The sequence below is a fragment of the Rhinatrema bivittatum genome, chromosome 9 (assembly GCF_901001135.1).
Source record: "Rhinatrema bivittatum chromosome 9, aRhiBiv1.1, whole genome shotgun sequence".
Classification (NCBI taxonomy): Eukaryota; Metazoa; Chordata; class Amphibia; order Gymnophiona; family Rhinatrematidae; genus Rhinatrema; species Rhinatrema bivittatum.
The window spans coordinates 125684741-125705447 of NC_042623.1; the positions used below are offsets into that span (position 1 = coordinate 125684741).

At 41.8% G+C, this 20707-nt stretch overlaps 1 protein-coding gene across 1 annotated transcript in view; it reads right to left on the minus strand.

Annotated features, from left to right (window-relative positions):
• The window catches only part of LOC115099390 (wee1-like protein kinase 2-A), a 108535-nt gene that overhangs the window by 49353 nt on the left and 38475 nt on the right, over positions 1-20707 (minus strand). The window contains exon 5 of the mRNA XM_029617002.1: positions 6913-7085. Coding sequence (XP_029472862.1) covers positions 6913-7085 — 173 coding nt within the window. The remainder of the gene's footprint in view (positions 1-6912; positions 7086-20707) is intronic.

Here is a 20707-nt window from a genome sequence, read left to right on the forward strand (position 1 = left end):
TTTTTTTTTTTTTTGATGCATTCATTTTATCACATAACATGCGAATCAAATATTAGGCAATGAAAAGAATTCAATACATACATAGGCAAATATAACAATATCATATGCACTCATTTATAAGTAGGTAAAGAAAAGTTTTGGCAAAAAGAAAATAAAAACCATAAGCTGATTTTAGGTCTATCCCATGGGTACTTAACTGGTTTGCTCCTTATCTACTAGAAAGGTTTCCAGATGAGAGGGGGGTCTACAAAATAAAATTTGTTCTTACCTCCTCATACTTACAGGGAAATCTCAGGAAGAAGATAGCCCCAACCTGTAAAACATGAGGTTTAAGTTGGAGCAAAAGCTTCCTTCTCTCCTGAGTTTCCCTGGAGATATCTGGAAAAATCTGAATCTTCTGGCCACAAAAAGGTAATATTTCTATGTTTAAACGTATTGGCAAAAGACAGATTCTTTATCTAACTCAAGTACAAAAGAAATAAGCGTCCCTCTGGTTGTAATCAAATCATGGGAATTTTGCAAAAACAGAGAAATATTAACTCCTATAGACAGCTCTGATCTATCAGAAGAAAGTGCTACAGAAATGGAAACTTTTTTTTTTAAACCTCAGGTATATAACAAAACTATCAGCTGAAAATTGCAGTATTTCTGAAACATCTTTTAAATAGCTCTATCCTAGACAGACATTGAGTTTTAAGAAAATTAATACATTTTTAGAACTAGACATTCTCCATCAACTCAATTTTATGATTTGAAATGTCCTTCATTCCAGCCATTGCACTAGCCTGTAAATAAGAGATAGAGTCATAAGATAATGTAGAAGACTCAATACTTTCTATCCTTTGATCCATCTTAGTAATTTTCAAAACTGCTGCTGATGAAAATTGGGATAATTGTAACATTGGCTGGGCTAATGGCAATTCCATGCATGACATCTGCATCCAGATCTCTCTCAAGGGGATTTCTGTATGCTCTGGAATATCTTCAGAGTGTATCAAAAGTGACTTCATGGCTCTGGGAGCGAGGGTAAAGCAGATAAGTGCACAACTGGTATTCTCCAAACTCCTCCCAGTTAAGGATAAAGGCCCAGGTAGGGAAGCTTGCATTCCAGAGATAAATGAATGGCTGCACAGATGGTGTCAACAAGAGCATTTTGGCTTCCTGGATCATGGGATGATATTTCAAGGATTGCTGAACAGAGATGGGATCCACTTGTCAAAGAAGGGGGCACAGCATCTTTCAACACAGAATGGCAAACCTACTGAGGAGGGCTTTAAATTAGAATAATTGGGAATGGATGAACAAAACCATACAGTAAATAAAATATTAAATACTCTTACAGAATTGTGGAAAAATGAGAGAAAAAAAAAGGGCAATATTTAGAAAGACAAAACTAATGCTCATAGTATGGAGAATAATATCCCAGATCTAGAGGCAGACATGGAAGAAGCTGGTACATGGAAAACCATGACTGGGATATAGTTATATTGGTTACAATCTATTCAGGAAAGACAGGGTAAGAAAGGAAGGGATGCGGCATGGCAATATATTTATATATAAAATATTAAAGGCTCCCCTACAAGGTAAGGCTAAAGAGTTGCATTTGCTGGCTGCAGAGCCCCGTGGTCGGCTTCACTCATCCGCTGCTGCACGCTGCCACAGCAGGATCAGGCCAGGGCTCTCTTGTTGTGGAGGGGAACCGCCACTGCTCCTCATCTTCACGGCCCTGAGCCAACAATGCCGCTGACACTCTCTTCCTCCCGGTGTCCCCTTAGGGGCATACGCATGTGCCTCTCTTCAAGATTTAAAAGGCCCACAGCAGGAAAAAGCCCGCGGCCTTCCTTGATGTCACTTCTCAGGGGCTATTTAAGGCTGGTTCCTACCTTCAGCCCTTGGCTTAGCAACAGCTCTGCTTTTTCGGAGCCTGAGTTCCTGTCACCTGTGCTCTTTGCCTTCCTTCCCTTTGGACTGATCTTGGCTTGACACTGGACTGGACATTGACCTTCCCTTCTCACTGCCTGACTTGTCCTCGTTCCTGGACCTTGACCTTGAAGGACTAGAGGGCATTCATTGAAGTTATCAAGCAGCACATTTAAAATAAATCTGAGAAAATTCTCTTGCTCAACATACAATTAAGCTCTGGAATTCATTGCCCGAGGATGTAATTAAGGCAATTAGCTTTGCTGGGTATAAAAAAAAAAAGGTTTGGAGACGTAGTCCATAAACTGCCATTAGTCAAGCTGACTTAGTGAATAGCCACTGCTTATTACCAGCATGGGATCTATTTAATTTTTGAATACTTGCATCCTGAATTGGCTACTGTTGGAAACAAGATGCTGGGCCTCATGGACTCTTGGTCTGACCCAGTATGGCAATTTATGTACTTATGATCTTAAAGCAACAGCATGCTGGGCTTACAAAGTATAACCACAAGTAAATCAATTCAGCTATATGAGAACTCTTCTTAGACTGATATCTAGCAACCGTCATATATTGCCACAAAATGCTTTTTGGCTTATGTGGTGAAGCCTATGTAGCACCGGGCTTATCTAATCATAGGTTGCATAAGGGGTCATGAGATGAGGTTGGAAGGGGATAGACTCATGAGTAACCTTAAGAAATATTTCTTTACAGGTAAGGTGGTGGATGCATGGAATGGCCTCCCAGTGGAGGTGATAGAGACAAAGACAGTATCTGAATTCAAGACAGCATAGGATAAATACAGGGGATCTATAAGGAAGGGATGCGAGTTATGCTAAATTAATTGGGAAGACTAAATGTGCCATATGGTATTCTGCAGTCTTATTTCTACATTTCTGATATGCTGTTTCACACTGAGGGTCAGTGGCTGTCAAGAGGAAAAGTACTGGAAAGATTTTTTTGAATTAAGATTTCAGCTGCTCGCATTTGTAATGGATTTCAGTGATAGTTTGTTCATTTTCTCTGTAATCAATATAAAATGTGTCTATTTATATAAACAGACATATTTTGAAACTCAATGAACTGAATGAAAGCATGCAAGGAAAGAATGCCAACATCATTCAACTGAGTAATCGAATCATAGCATTCATGGAAAAAATTGCTTTCTGGAAGAATAATTTGTTGAAGTTGAATTGCAGTTCCTTCCTTTAACTTTCAAAGTTTCTATCTGACAATGCAATTGATGTGTCCCACTCAAGTGCTGACTGAGCATCTCCGCACCCTGCACAAACACTTCACATCCATTTTCCCTGGATATTGATGTGAGAGAGAGTTCAGTTCAGTTCAAATCCCCTTTTGTAGCCAGTCTGAAGATCTGGATTTACCAGCAGCTAAAGTTAGACAGCTCATTGAAATTAAATGATCAACTTTTCCTAGATGCTTTCCCAATTTTCACTTTCACAATTCCAGTTCAGTGCCAAAAATGCATACCCTGAAATTTCAATGCGTGCCTTAAGAGTATTGGTGCCATTTGCAAGTATGTACTTATGTGAAACAGAATTTAGCGCATCAAATCTCAATATCTATCTACCCTGGATGTCACATCAGAAATTAGATGCCCAGTTTCAACCACACAGCTGGATTTTGAGAAGCTGTGTCATAGCTTGCAAGCCCATGTGTTTCTTCAGGCATGGCAAAATACATCGCATAAAACATTTGAGAAATTCAAAGACTGAATGCAAGGAAAGATCATCACTCATGAAAACTGCTTTCTGGAAAAATAAGTTAAAGTTGAACCACAGTTCCCCCCCCCCCCCCCCCCTTCAGCTTTCCATCTGATAAAACTGACCAATGTCCCATTCAAGTGATGACTCATTTTTTTCCCATTTCATTTATTAATCGCCTACCACAAGGAGGCCTAGGCAATTTACATCAACATAAATAATAAAAACATAAAATTTGACATGTACAATAACACAATTTTCATATGTTTCACAGAAACAATAAAGCTGCCTGTATTATTTGACCGAGCATCTCAGCTATCTATTATTTCTTCATAATTTAGATGCGAGATGGTTCATTTTGGTTGATTCCTTTGCACTGCCAGCCCGAAGGCCCAGATTTGCCAGTAGCTGAAATCAAACAGCTCATTGAAATTGTGTGAGATCCATTTTTTCCCCCAAGGAAACATGCCAAAGTTTCTTTCAGAATTCTAGTTCATTGTCAAAGAATAATAAACTGAACATAAGAACATGCCATACTGGGTCAGACCAAGGGTCCATCAAGCCCAGCATCCTGTCTCCAACAGTGGCCAATCCAGGCCATAAGAACCTGGCAAGTTCCCAAAAACTAAGTCTATCCCGTGTTACTGTTGCTAGTAATAGCAGTGGCTATTTTCTAAGTCAACTTAATTAATAGTAGGTAATGGACTTCTCCTCCAAGAACTTATCCAATCCTTTTTTAAAACACAGCTACACTAATTGCACTAACCACATCCTCTGGCAACAAATTCCAGAGTTTAATTGTGCATTGAGTGATAAAGAACTTTCTCCGATTAGTTTTAAATGTGCCACATGCTAACTTCATGGAGTGCCCCCTAGTCCTTCTATTATCCGAAAGAGTAAATAACAGATTCACATCTACCCATTCTAGACCTCTCATGATTTTAAACACCTCTATCATATCCCCCCCTCAGCCATCTCATCTCCAAGCTGAAAAGTCCTACCCTCTTTAGTCTTTCCTCATAGGGGAGCTGTTCCATCCCCTTTATCATTTTGGTCACTCTTCTCTGTACCTTCTCCATCGCAACTATATCTTTTTTGAGATGCGGCGACCAGAATTGTACACAGTACAACTTTCCATCTGACAACAAAACTGACTAGGTTCTCACTCAGTTGATGACAGAGCTTCTCAGCTGCCTACATTATTTTTTTCCCCCAGTTTAGATGCCAGACAATACATTTGGGTTCAGATCCCTTTTCACTACCAGCCTGAAGGCCTGGATTTGTCAGCAGCTGAAATCAAACACCTTGTTGAAATTTCATGTGATCAGTTTTTCCAAGCTGCATCAAGTCGTGATATTGATTCCCCTTGGATGTCATGCCAGAGATTCGATGTGCAAAAACTAGGCCACCAGAGTTTGAGAAACTGTCACAACTTGCAAGCCCATGTGTCCCATTAGACATGATTGAAGCCCTGTTTTAAGCTAAATTGCTGAAATCATTAAAATGTTTAATACCAGAAGACGACTTTAGGACAGTAATACAGACACTAGTTATAGAAGAGTTAAATTATTGTAACAGTATTGAAGATGCCAAAGTATCAGGTACAGCTCTTCAATTGCTACGGAATGCAGCTGAAAGGGTGTTAGGTTCTCTAAACTTCAGGCCAACTGTCTCCAATGCTGCAATCTTTTCACTGGCTCCAAATACAGTGGAGAACTCAATTTAAATTAATAGTGATTGTCCACAAACCTTTGTATGCTGAAAACCCATGTAACTTATCTAATTTACTAGATAAAAAAAAGCCTTCTGTTTGTTCTTTGCAGTCTTCAAGCCTGTATTTAATAGATCCAAGCTTACGGGACTATAGACTTCAGCAATCACGTAAAAAAAATTAAAAATAAAAAAAAGAATAAGGCAGAGTCATATATAGGCCCAGTTTTGTGGAATGCTATGCTGATAGAATTAAGAAATTAAGGAGATGTCAAGATTTTCAGGAAAAATGCCTGAGCTTTTCCTGAGCTATCAGTAGCAACAATGTAGTAGTGCAGATGGTATTTTTTTCAATATTTTATTCAATCAATGTTTTATGAGTTTGTCTGTAGTACATTTTATATGTGTGATTGTTATCTGCACTGAACAAAATGGAAACTGGAGAATAAAACAAATAAATATAGGTGAATAAATATTTAATGTAAGTTGGAAACCTAGCACTGTAAATCAGTGCTAAATGCCTATAATTTACTTCCCCCAAACAGATTCCAACCTTGACCCTATTTTAAGCAGCTAAATATAAGTACTCAGCAGGGAGAAGTTTTCATTTAAGGAGATCTAGGTGCTTAACTACTTAGGTTAGGCACATAGATCTTTTGAATATCAGTCTCTCTGTGTTGGCACTATCGGATGTTGTCTTGCACTTTTGTAGCTTATTCATGAAGAGCTTTGGTATTAAGAGTAACAAATGTCTCTTATTCACAGAAGAATTTCATTGCCTTGTGTAAAAAGCTAGAGGCAAAATAAATTCTGTTCCATTAAAATGCTGGGCAAAACTAAATCCATTACCAACCTCTTGTCATTGTATCAGAGTTACAAACTCTCAGGAAATTTACTAACAGTAAAAACAAACAAAAAAACTAGAAACAGATTATGAACAAAAAAAGTGACATTTTTTACAGGTATCATTTTAGTAAAAGCATCAATTGATGGAAGCTGTGGGCACAGGCTCCCTAAGACTGCAGCTCAGGAGCTGGGACCTATATATCAGCATATAAAGGGGTTGGAAGTCTAGCTGTGCACAAAATAGCAATGGTAATACAGGTTGTCAGTAAAAATTTTCATGAAGATAGCAATCATGCATAGGATGAACCAATTTGGAATTTTTAAATATTTTGTTATAGCTCATCTTATTCTGTAAATGGAGCATACTGGATTCTCTGCAGGTTGGAATACTTTATATAAAACCTACCATAGGTTCCTTCTTCAGATACAACAGCAAGGCTAAAGGAAGAATCACCTGTACCTTGAGAAGAAAAAACTGGGAGAACCAACTAATTCTACTACTCTGTTTTCAAGAAATGAAAAAGGAAATTAAATGCATTTCCCTTTCCTAGCCTCCTGCCATTAAAGCACTATTGCTTTAATAATTATACCTTTTTCTGTGGCTGTGAATTTTGAGGCCATTGCAGGAATAGCTGCCATATAAAGCCCTCCTACTGGCTCATTACAGAATAGCCATGCAAAGCCCCAGCATTTAGCAAAATGCCGCACTCACTCATCAGTAGATCCTGCCAGAGGTCTCTTGGATCGCTTGATGGCGTAGAGGCACCCATCCAGCCTCTTCACACACTTATAGACTGAGCCAAACTCCCCTGCACCAATCTTCTCCAACTCCAGGAACTCAGTCTTGTAGCGGGATACCATATTACTCTCCTGTAAAGAGAACCTCTGGCAATTGGGGGCAAGAGGAAGAAAGAGAAATAAACACTTGTCAGCTATTATCAACACAAAAGCAAGCAGGAAAGTGAGACAGCACATTAGAAATAAATAGAGTATAGACAGAGATCATACAGGCTTAATTGCATACAGCTCATCCAATGCATCTTAATCTCATACCTCACCTCCTGCTATGCTAGTATTGAGCCATTCAATTGCACCACAGTCTTAACCTGTTGTATCCAGTTATTCCGTCTTCCACAAAATTAAATTTAACAAGTACAGCTGGCCATTTTTATTTTGCTTCCCCCTCAATAAATTTGATCCTGCATAGTCTCTTCCTATCACCACCCCTCCCCACAATCATTAAGAGGTTCACCATGTACGACCCCACTATGTTTCCATTTTTCTCCAGTATACAGGTAGCAAGTTTGCTTAACTAAATGGTGTTTTCCATACATAGCAGGATGAATTACTCATGACATGTGGGTTATGTCATCCAGCGGCAATGAACAAACTCTTCTCTCCTAGCTAGTAGAGCTTTAAGCTCTGAGCATACGTAGGAGTTTCTGTGTGGGAGTAGCTTTGTGAACCTTCTCAGGTCAATATCAAAGCTTATTTTAGTTAGTTAGTTGACTCTCCAGAGAGGCAGGCAGGCAAGCTTTTAGCATTATTAGTTCAGTCTATGGAACATACCGTTTATGATAAGCAAACTTGCTTTTTCCATTGATGAACAGGCTGAATTAGCCATGGCAAGTGGGGAGTCTCAAGATGAGAGTTGGAGCAGAGCATTTACTGAATAAGCAAGTGTATTAGAGTGAAGGGCCAGAGAATGTGAAGAACTTTGTTGTCACACAAGGAGGACAGTTTTATCCCATAATGAGAGAGAAGTACACGGAGACCTGACCTGAACAGTAATAGCAGCTCTGCTACCATTATGGACTTAGAAGTAGGCATGTAGGAATTATAAAAAGAAATTATGTGCTTTCAGAGATGCTGACAGTTTAAATTAAGCCTCTCTGTTGCATGTGTGAGAAAGAGGAACTGCCTTGTCTAAGGAATAGTATAGTTGAATGCAAGCCCAGAAAGGCAGGAAGAAACTAATTTGAAGAGACTTCCTTGAAATATTATAGCTAAAATTATAGACCCCGTTCTGAAACACTGCTCTTTTATTTCTACTCTGATATATTTTAGAAGAAATACTTCACTTAAGTTTCAGACATTGTAATTTACAAATGAGGAAGTTATCACCCTAGCGCTGTAACTCAAGAATAGGGAACCATTTTTTCTGACTTAGCAAAAAAATGATACTAAAAATGTGTATATGACTGCAGTTGCTGGACCCATATCTTTTCTACCCTCCATCCCCAGCAGTCCCATATTTCCTGGTGACTTGGTGGGTCTGAGCAGCAAGAGAACAAAAGAGCCAGATGAAGCTGGATCTGGCTTGATCTGTGTCAATATTATTTATTAATTATACCATAATAAATCTCCTATCTATACATATAAAAACCATCTAGCACATTCAAACCATTCACACACATTAAAAATGTAAACATTCTATGCATATTCTATCAAATGATTACAAACTGTTTCTTATATCATATAATACCATACATGTGTCAAGTATTCAAGTATAACAGAAATCATCAATACCCTCTAATATCACTTTTACCAATTTTCCTCCTAACTTCCCTTGTAATCCATCCTATTTTCAACATCTACCATTCCCAACTGTCTCCCAATCTCTTCCTTCCGACAAAGAATTCTCTGTTTTCCCTCTCCTCTCAGGGCAATATATCATTTATATGTGTATCCATCTTTATTGTCTATAGAAACATGATGCTGAGATATGCACTTACAAAGTATGTAGCGAGACCAGATTCAGAAAGGAGCAGCAAGTACTTGAGCAAAATTTGCACTCACAAGAAAATGGGTCCAAGGTGATTTTTTGACACCATGTGCAAGCTCTCTTTTCCATTTAAATGCATAGTTTTTCCTAGTTGATGGTTTCCTAACTGAAACCATTATATCAAATTTCTTTGGGCAAAGAAAGACCAACAGTTAGGTTGAGGGATGGAAGGTTCAGATGCTAGAACGTTCATCTTTCTTAATGCAAGGATCTGACCCCCGATGTATAGGGGTACAGGTCAAAATTTACAAGATATGCAAATTATGTTTGTCTGGGCCATGCTGGAGCTATGAGAATCAATCTAGCATGGTCTTGTAATAGTTTTTGCACTGTTCTGGCAATCATCAGTATCAGAGGAAAAGTGTACAAGATCTATGCCTCAATCAAGTAAGAAAGCATCCTGAGCCAACCTGAGACTGCTGGATAGAACTGAGCAACATTTTTCTAGTTGTTTTGTTCCATTGCAAGAAGTTCCACTGATGGTAGACTTCCATAAGTTGAATAGTTTGTTGGCTGCTGATTGTCACAGAGACCACTCATGCAGACCAAACACTCTGCTGAGACAATCTGCTATCTTGTTGGAGATCCCTGGATGATTCTTGGTTGCCCACTGCCAAATCTTCAATGCTCTTGACAAGAGTCCATGATCCTAATCCTGTTTGTTGACATGGCAACTTGGGTGTCAGTTTGAATCAAGATGCTCTTCCCCTAAAAGTGATGAATGAAGGTTGTTAAGATCATATTAGATTGCTCTTAGTTCCAGTAGATTGATCTGAAATATGCTTTCCTCAAGAGACTAAGTGCTATGCGTTCAAAAAGATCCTGTATGAGTTGCCCCATTCTTTTACAGAGGTATATCTGTCACGAGGGTTATTTGAAGAGTAGAATGTGAAGCAAAGCTCCTTCCTGAAATGTGTGGGGTTTAACCATCAGTGCAAATCCCATTTCATAACCCTAGAAACTTGTATTTATTTATTAAAAATTTCTATACCAATATTAGGAAAAACAGTCATACCGGTTTGGTTGACAGCGGCCAAGTTAGTTCATCCCATTAACAGCGCAGATCCCACTGCAAGTAATGGATATGAAAGTGGGTCAGAGGGACTATTTTATTTAAGAATAGTTTTAGCCCATTTATAAACACATACCAGGCAAGCTAAGTGGGTTACAACACAAATACAAATATCACATTAAAATATAGACCATACACAGTGTTGCAGTGGCTGGCCGCGGAGCCTCACGGCCGGCCACACTCTCCCCCCGAGCTGGTCTGAGTAGCCTCTTCCCTCCAGCGCAGTGGGGAGCCAGACCCTACCGCCACTGCTAGATGCACACATGGCTCTCAATTAGATTTAAAAGGGTCACAGCCGGAAAACCTCCCGTGGCCCCGGATGTTGACCTCAACCTTAGACGCTATTTAAGGCAGCCCCTGCTGCGCCATCTTTCAGCAACAGGTCCCGCTCTGCTTTGAGCTGCTGATTGCTCCTGGTCCAGATCCTGTTCCAGCTCCTCGTCCCCTCTGCTTGCTCTCCTGGTTCTTGACTCAGCCTGTCCCTGGATTCTGTGTTGTTGGCTGGTAAAGGTGAAGGTCCTGTTGGGTCTCCACCACCTGCATCCACCTCCCAACGAGGACCTATAGGAGCCCCTCTCCTATAGGTGGCACCAACCTAGTCTTGGCCCAGGGGTCCACCGCTCCACGTAACAGTTTGCTGAGGCCATGAATCCAGCAGATCTTTCCAGGCCTAGCTTTGAAAATTCAGCAGCAGCAATTTATGGAGATGCTGGTGGCCTCCTTACAACACTTGAATGCCCGCCTCGACACCTCCACAGCCACTGATACCCCTCCAGGTTCAGCGGCACCTGCAGTATCCTCCCTCTAAGTACCGGCTCCTCCCCGGTATGCTGGTGACCCCGGGCAATGCCGAGGCTCTCTCAACCAGCATTTCATGCACTTCATTCTACAGCCCGCATAGTTTTTTTTGGACGCCATAAAGACCACCTTTATCCTCTCCCTCCTCAAGGGCAAGGCATTGCCCTGGGCATCCCCCCAATGGGAACAAGGGGACCCACTCCTCCAGGACCTACAACACTTTTTTCCAAAGTGTTCAAGCAGACTTTCAATGAGCCTTGTCAACTGGTCGCCACCGGCTCGGATATCCTATACATCCGCCAAGGAGCATGGCCATTGTCGGACTACACTATAGAATTTTACACCATGGCCACTGAACTGAATTGGCGGGAAGACAGCCTGAGAAGTATCTTCTTGGAGGGTCTGTTCTCATTTATCAAGGATGAGCTGGCTGCCTGGAACCTCCTGGAATCCCTGGATGCTCTCATCGACCTAGCCGGCAGGATAGATTGCCGCCTCCAGCAATGTGCCCGGGAGTTGCGGGTACCCCGCAGGCCCATTTCTTTGGCACCATCTTTTTCCAGACCATTGGTGACACCATCTCTGGCATCTGGAACACAGCAGCAGGAACTTGTGCAACTGGGGCAAAGCCCTCTGATGCCTAAAGAAAGGCAGCACCACCGGACCATGGCCTGTGCTGTGCAGGGAAGGGGCACTTCCTGGCCCAATATCCAGAGAAGCCAGGAAACTTCCAGGCCTAGAACCAACTGGGGAGGTGGTTCTAGGCTTCATGAATCCTGCTCCCCAACTCGTGCTCCCAGTGGCCCTTCCCAAGAATCAGCAAGAGTTCTCTACCCTGGCCATTCTAGACTCGGGTACAGGAGGAAACATTACTATGAAGAGCCTGATTGACCATCTAAACCTGCCCACGGTACTATGGAACACCCCGTTGGTGATCTTCTCAGGGGACCCTCTTCCAGGGTGAGTTACCAGGACCACTCTCCCTGTGCACCTCTGGACTGGCATGCTGCATTTTGGAGAGATAACATTTCACATAATTGAAAGGGCCGTCCATCCAATTGTCCTCAGGTTACCATGGCTACAGCAGCACTCCCCCGTTAAATCGATTGGGAGACACCAACTGGCCAAATGGGGTTCCCGTTGCCACCAGGAGTGTCTTCTTCCTATTAGGTGCTCCCTCTCGATGCTTCTTGCAGCAGCCTCCCTGGATTTGCCTTCACAGTATGCCAGCTACGTGATGTCTTCTCTAAGGAGAACACAGAAATCCTGCCAGAACATTGTCCATTTGACTGCGCCATCAATTTAGTTCCTGAAACCACTCTTCCTCAGGGAAGAGTGTACCCCTTTATCCCGTCCCAAGACAGAGGCCATGGCCAAATATATTCAGGAGAACTTGGAAAGGGGTTTCACTCTACCTTCAATGTCGCTGGTAGGGGCCAGCTTCTTCTTTGTGGCCAAGGAAGATGACACTCTTCGACCCTGCATCGACTACCGGGGGCTTAACGCCATAAGCAAGAAAGACCAGTACCCCTTGTCCCTCATCTCAGAGCTGTTGGACCGCCAGCAGGGAGCCTGAATTTTTACCAAAGTTAGACCTCAGAGGGGCATAAAACCTGGTTCGGATTAAACCTGGAGACGAGTGGAAAACCACTTAATACCCAGGATAGCCACTATGAGTACTTATGATGCCGATTGGATTATGTAACGCCCCCGTGGTATTCCAATATATGATGAACGAAATCTTTCGGGCCCTACTATATACCAGTATAGTGGTCTCTCTACTGACATTCTTGTCTTCTCAAAGGACCTCCGATCTCATCGTTGCAATGTTCAACAAGTCCTCCAACGTATGTGTGCCCATATACTCTCCACGAAACTGGAGAAATGCATATTTGAAGAAGAGTCTCGTCCCATCCTGAGATACATTATCTCCAGTACAGGCTTTAGAATGGATCCAGAGAAAATGGCCTACATCTGGGACTGGCCCCAGCCCGCCAGGCTTCAATCCTTACAACAATTTCTGGGTTTTGCTAACTTCTATAGACATTTCATTCCCCACTTCTCTGAATTGGTTTCCCCATATATGGCACTCACTAGGAAAGGAGCCAATACTAGAAAGTGGCCTGCAGAAGCGCTGGACACCTTTACAAACTTGAAGCAAACCTCTCTCGGTGAATCCTGCCTCCACCCAAATCCTACACGCCCCTTCATCCTGGAGGTCGATGCCTCCTCCATCGCAGTCGGGGCAGTTCTGGGTCAGTTCACCGCTAAGGGGATCTTCCATCCCTGCTCCTATTTTTCCCCGTAAGTTCTCTCTAGCGGAGAGAGGTTATGGTATTGGGGATAAGGAGCTCCTGGCCTTTGAGGAATGGCGACAGTAGTTGGAAGGGGCACAACTTGCACTCCAATGCTGCCACTGGTTTGTCACCCTTCCTTGTTGGGTATGGAAGACAACCACTTACCGTACCTTTGTCTGTCCCATCTCCGGCAGCTCAGTTAACAGCACATGAACTTCAGGAACTGTGGTCTCAAACAGAGACTATGATCTGCAGAGCCTCCCAGAGAGCCAAGGCAACTACAGACAGAAAGACTTCCTGCTCCGCAGCTCAAACCTGGGGACAAAGTGTGGCTGAGCACTCACAAAATAGGCACCCCATTATATTGGCCCCTTCTCCATCCTCCGACAGATTACTCCAGTCACTTATCAGCTCCACCTCCACACATCGAGAATCCACAATGTAAGAACATAAGAAATTGCCTTGCTGGGTCAGACCAAGGGTCCATCAAGCCCAGCATCCTGTTTCCAACAGAGGCCAAACCAGGCCACAAGAACCTGGCAACCACTCAAACACTAAGATCATCCCATACTACCGAAGCAATTAATAGCAGTGGCTATTCCCTAAGTAAACTTGATTAATAGCCATCAATGGACTTCTCCTCCAAGAACTTATCTAAACCTTTTTTGACCCCAGCTACACTAACTTCACTAACCACAACCTCTGGCAACAAATTCCAGAGCTTTATTGTGCGTTGAGTGAAAAAGAATTTTCTCCGATTAGTTTTAAATGTGCTACTTGCTAACTTCATGGAATGCCCCCTAGTCCTTCTATTATTCGAAAGTGTAAATAACAGAGTCACATCTACTCGTTCAAGACCTCTCATGATCTTAAAGACCTCTATCATATCCCCCCCTCAACCATCTCTTCTCCAAGCTGAACAGCCCTAACCTCTTCAGCCTTTCCTGATAGGGAAGCTGTTCCATCCCCTTTATCATTTTGGTTGCCCTTCTCTGTACTTTCTTCATCGGAACTATATCTTTATTCAGATGCAGCGACCAGAATTGTACACAGTATTCAAGGTGCGGTCTCACCATGGAGCGATATAGAGGCATTATGACATTTTCCGTTTTATTAACCATTCCCTTCCTAATAATTCCTAACATTGTTTGCTTTTTTGACTGCTGCAGCACACTGAGCCGACGATTTTAGAGTATTATCCACTATGATACCTAGATCTTTTTCCTGGGTGGTAGTTCCTAATATGGAACCTAACATTGTGTAACTACAGCAAGGGTTATTTTTCCCTATATGCATCACCTTGCACTTGTCCACATTAAGTTTCATCTGCCATTTGGATGCCCAATCTTCCAGTCTTGCAAGGTCCTCCTGTAATGTATCACAGTCCGCTTGTGATTTAACTACTCTAAATAATTTTGTATCATGCGCAAATCTGATAACCTCATCGTATTCCTTTCCAGATCATTTATATATATTGAAAAGCACCGGTCCAAGTACAGATCCCTGAGGCACTCCACTGTTTACCCTTTTCCACTGAGACAATTGATCATTTAATCCTACTCTCTGTTTCCTGTCTTTTAACCAGTTTGTAATCCACAAAAGGACATCGCCTCCTATCCCATGACTTTTTAGTTTTCCTAGAAGCCTCTCATGAGGGACTTTGTCAAACGCCTTCTGAAAATTCAAATACACTGCATCTACTGGTTCACCTATATCCACATGTTTATTAACCCCTTCAAAAAAATGAAGCAGATTTGTTAGGCAAGACTTCCCATGAGTAAATCCATGTTGACTGTGTTCCATATAACCATGTCTTTCTATATGCTCTACGATTTTGATCTTTAGAATAGTTTCCACTATTTTTCCTGGCACTGAAGTCAGGCTCACTGGTTTATAGTTTCCAGGATCGCCCCTGGAGCCCTTTTTAAATATTGGGGTTACATTGGCAACTCTCCAGTCTTCAGGTACAATAGATGATTTTAATGATAGCTTACAAATGTTAACTAGATCAGAAATTTAATTTTTTAGTTCCTTCAGTACCCTAGGATGCATATCATCCGGTCCAGGAGATTTGCTACTCTTTATACTACTTTATGCTACTCAATCTGGCCTACTACATCTTCCAGGCTCACAGTGATTTGGTTCAGTTCGTCTGACTCATCACCCTTGAAAACCATCTCCGGAACTGGTATCTCCCCAACATCCTCATTAGTAAACACGGAAGCAAAGAATTCATTTAAGTCTTTCTGCAATGGCCTTATCTTCCCTAAGAGCCCCTTTAACCCCTTGGTCATCTAACGGTCTAAGACTCCCTCACAGGTTTCTTGCTTCAGATATATTATTTTAAAAAGTTTTTAATTATGGAGTTTTTGCCTCTACGGCAAACTTCATTTCAAATTCTCTCTTCACCTGTCTTATCAATGTTTTACACTTAGTTTGCCAATGCTTATGCTTATTCCTATTTTCTTCAGATAGATCCTTCTGATTTTTGAAGGATTTTTTTTGGCTAAAATAGCCTCTTTCACCTCACCTTTTAACCATGCCGTTAATCATTTTACCTTCCTTCCACCTTTCTTAATGCATGGAATACATCTGGACTGTGCATCTAGGATTGTATTTTTAAGCAATGTCCATGCCTGTTGAACACTTTTACCTTTGCAGCAGCACCTTTCAGATTTGTTAGGCAAGACTTCCCATGAGCAAATCCATGTTAACTGTGTTCCATTAAACCATGTCTTTCTATATGCTATAAGATTTTGATCTTTAGAATAGTTTCCACTATTTTTCCCGGGACTGAAGTCAGGCTCACTGGTCTATCGTTATCCGGATCGCCCCTGGAGCCCTTTTTAAAAATATTGGGGTTACATTGGCAACTCTCCAGTCTTCAGATACAATGGATGATTTTAATGATAGCTTACAAATTTTTAACTAATAGATCAGAAATTTCATTTTTTAGTTCCTTCAGTACCCTAGAATGCATACCATCTGGTCCAGGTGATTTGCTACTCTTTAGTTTGTCAATCTGACCTACTACATCTTCCAGGTTCACAGTGATTTTGTTCAGTTGGTCTGACTTATCACCCCTGAAAACCATCTTTCATGTTTCCCTGCTGAAACCAGTGATCTTGTCTTGGCCAACCCGGAGACTGCCCAACCCAAAAAGGGTCTCCACTGATGAAGATGAAACATACCAGGTGAAAGAAAGAGAGATATTGGATGTCTGTCGCCGAAACAAGAAGTGGGAGTACCTAATAGCCTGGGAGGGGTAAGGCCCGGAAGAAAACTCTAGGGAACCCACATCCAATATTCTGGACAAAAAGCTCCTCAAGAAGTTTCATACCACTCACCCAAAGAAACCCAAGCCCTTGGGAAGGGGGCACTGTTGCGGTGGCCGGCCATGGAGCCTCACTCACCCCCACCCTGAGAAGCCGCTGTCACTTCCCTCTAGAGCGGTGGGGAGCTGACCCTGCCACCACTGCACTGCCAGCCTCTGCTGCTGCTAGGCACGTGCGGCTCTCGCTTAGATTTAAAGAGGCCGTGGCAGGAAAACCTCCCGCAGCCCCTGATGTTGACCTCGATCCTAGATGTTATTTAAGGCAGCCCCTGCTGCCCCATCCTTGCCTCAGCAATAGGTCCCGCTCTGCTCCGAGCTGCTGGTTGCTCCATGTGTTCCTGGTCCCATGTGTTCCTGATTTTCATCCCCTCTGCTTGCTCTCCTGGTTCTTCACTTGGCCTGTCCCTGGATTCTGCATTGTCTGGCGCCTGCCCTGACCATTTGCCTGTTCCTGGATTCCCCCATTTCGCTGCTGGCCTTGACCACTGGTACGTCCGACCTCGCTTACACCTTCAGCATAGTCTTCGCCCGGAGACCCGCTCCTAAGTCCTGCTGGCCCTGGCACCCAAGGGCTCAACCTGCGGAGAACGAGAGCTGGTAAAGGAGAAGGTCCGGTTGGGTCTCTACCACCTGTGTCCACCTCCCGATGACGAGGACCAATAGGAGCCCCTCTCCTATAGGTGGCACCAACTTTATCATGGCATGACACACAGCTCATAAAATAATCATAAAAAAACCCCAAATCAGTTATATCATCATGCTCTATGCACAGGCAATTACTGTTCACTTTCCCAAAGGCTTCTTGGAACAAAATTTTTTCTAATATTTTTTATTTCAGAAATTACTCCAGGGAGCAAGTAATTTGTTCCAAATTACAGGCCCTATATTACTGAGAATACTCTGCTCCTAGTTTAAATTAGGCTAAAAGCTTTAATAAAGGAAATCTCTAAATAACCCAAGCTCTGGAATTTAATAGTTCTACCAGATACATAAAGTCGCAAAGGTTTTGACCAATAATGAGACCAGACATTTTAAACTGATTTAAATATTAAAACCAGCAATTTATAAAACTGTATGTGTTGTAAAGGAAGCAGCCTACGCAATTTGTACAACATAGGTATATAATATGATCCCACAGCATACCTCACAATATGAGTCTGGCAGCAGAATTCTGTAACTCTTAAAGCTCAAAGGCTAGAATTTGGGAGTCCTACATATAAAGCATTACAATAATCTACTGATGGCATCACAAATCTCTGAACCAAAGTTCAAAATCAGCTCTATCAAAAATATAATGAACATGGAATAAAGTATGCAATTTATAAAATCCAGATTTCAAAATAGCCCTAGATTGGAATAAAAACAAAACCAGATTTACCCTGCTTTAAAACCCTAGATTTCTTTCTATGATCGTAACAGGATTCATTGTACTAAACCATTTTAGGGCAATTAGTAAGATCAGGGAGAAGTTCAAAATCTCAGTTTTAGAAAAAATTAGGAACAAATTGTTCTCTATCCAATAATTTATAGTAGTTACACATTTTGACACCTTATCTATTATTAATGGTAAAGCATCATTTGCAGGGAAATATATAGTTGTAAATCATCAGCATATACCCTAAATTCAACTCCTAGCTTCTCAATCAAAATACACAATGGGCGTAGGTATCCATTAAAAAGAACTGCTGACAAAATAGATCCCTGAGGGACACCACACTGAAGTACATACAGAGTTAGAGCCTTGGAATGAAACATTTTGCTTCCTGTCATATATGATTTAAACCAATAAAAAACAACCCCACTGATCTGTCACCATATGACCTAAAAGAACAAGAATTGCTTTGGTTGTCATGTGCAGCGAGGCCAGTAGTTTGCGAATGAGCAATCTCATTGTGTTCACTTGTTCTGACAAAAGAAAGCTCTCTTGCTGGGAGTCTATCCATGTCGCAATGAATTTGATTTTCTGAGTGGGTACCAGAAATCCCAAAGCCCGCAGAAGATGAATCATCTTGTGCAGGCAGAACAACACTTCTTCCCAGGACCTAGCTGTGACTAGCCAGTTGTCCAGGTACAGGAAGATAAATTCCCTGGTGATGCATGTACACTGCCACTAAATGCGAAGCACTTGCTCAAGACTGAAATGCCAATAGGTTGAAAGGGAGTACTTTGTACTGATAAAATGAAGCATTCACTTTGAAGCAAAAGCTAGCACCAGTGGGAGGGATGGATGGGAGTAAGCCTATGCATCCTTCAGATCAAGAGGCATATCAATTCCTCTTTTTGTATATAGGTGAGAATCACACTGAGAATTTATATTTGAATTTCTCCTACAGCAGGATGTTTGTTCATTTTTTTCTAATCCATAATTGCCTTCAATTCTCCTGATTTAATGGGCAATGAGGAAATATTGGGAGTAAAACCCCTATCCATGCTACTGAAGGAGCAATTACACTTCCAGATATAACTGTGTAAAGTGAGATGGATCTGAATTGAGTGTAGAGCAATGAGAAAGAGAAGGTAACTGGGAGAAAATGCAAATGGTATCCAGACTTCTTGATTTTTAGGACACAGAGGTCCTTGTTTATTTGGTGCATTATCTCCAGGAAGGCCTGTTGAAGAACATTTGGAGGGATAAAAGGTTTGGTCCAGGTTGGGCCTATTGGGCCATTTTAGGCTGATAGTGCTCTTACTGTTGAGGTCTTAGCAGAAATGGTTGCTGTTAACCCAGAAGAGGCAGAAGGTGGTAGTGTTAAAAAGGTTGGAAAAGCATCTATGATAGTATGGTTTTTTGTAAGGCTAAAAGGAGCAAATCTACAGCTATCAGGATGACCAGATTGGATTCCACCTTGACTCTGAAGAAGCCTCCCAATTAGTGGACATGGAGGAAATACATAAAGCTCCCAGTACAGCCAAGGTTAAACTAATGCATTTGTGCCTGTGGCACAAAATTTGTTGCATTAGCTAAAGAACCACTCCACTTTGGCATTCCTGTATGTTGCCATTAAATTCATGTAAGGTAAGCCTTACTTTCACACCATGAGATGAAGCCTGATTCAGCTCCCACTTACCTAGATCTAACCAGTTCCTGCTCAGGAAATCTGCCTGCACATTCTCCTGCTCTGCACCATGGATCACCAGTAAGTTCTGTAAATGCACTTCCAATCAGGAGAAAAGAAAAAAAAGTCATCTCCTCAAATTTCTAGAATCTTGGTTCCGTCCTGTTTAACATAAGCCACCGTTGTTGCAATGTCTGAGAGCACTTCTTGCTTTCCCCTCCTACAAGGAAAGAAACTGAAGCAGAGCCAGGTACCTTACGCTAGTCTCCAACCTGTTGATTGATGATACTACTTCCTCCTGAGACCAAACTCCCCGAGCCACATGACTGTCAAAATAAGAATGCACAAAGACCCCTTCCCTTTGCAAAATGGCTGTCACCAACAACCTTGGTGAAGGTGCATAGTGCTGCCACCAGACCAAATAGGAGCCCTCTAAACTGAAAGTGTTGCAGTAGAATACAAAACCAGAGATGCCTCTGATCTTCCCATTTGATGGGAATGTGGAAATAAGCCTCAGACAGGTCCAGAGAAGAAAGATATTTGCTCTGTCAGGCCAACATGAGAACGAACATAGGGCCTCTAACCTGAAGTGAGCAGTGAAGATAGCTGTTCACTTCCTCCAGAAGGCATATCCTTTTTTGGGAACTATAAAATAAATTGAATTCCTCCCCCCAACCCCTTTCTGCTTGGGTAACTGAAACCATGGTCTGTAACCACTGAAGTTTCAAAAGGATGTCCTGTACCACCCGCTGTTTAACAACTGAAACACGAGGTGGTAAAGGCTTCAGGCAATGGGGTGACTAACTCCAAGGCGTAACTATGGTGAATCATATCCAGGACCCATTGGTCCAAGATGATTTAGGTCCACTTCTGATAAAACTGCTCTAAGCATCCAATCATGGGTAATACTAGAGTGTGTGAATCAGCCATGTCTCATTGGGAGGCTAATAGATGATGGCTATTGTAGATTAAAAAACTTAAATTATAATCTGATGATATGAATTGGTTAAGTTTTAAGGGAAGTTGTTTACACTGTGAGGTAATCAGTTTATTGCAGCAGCATACATAAACAAGATTTAATATGGTACAGATTTTTTTTTTGCTTTTTTAAATTAGTTTTGCAGAGCAAAGCACTGTAATAAATAGATAAAAATAACTGATGCAT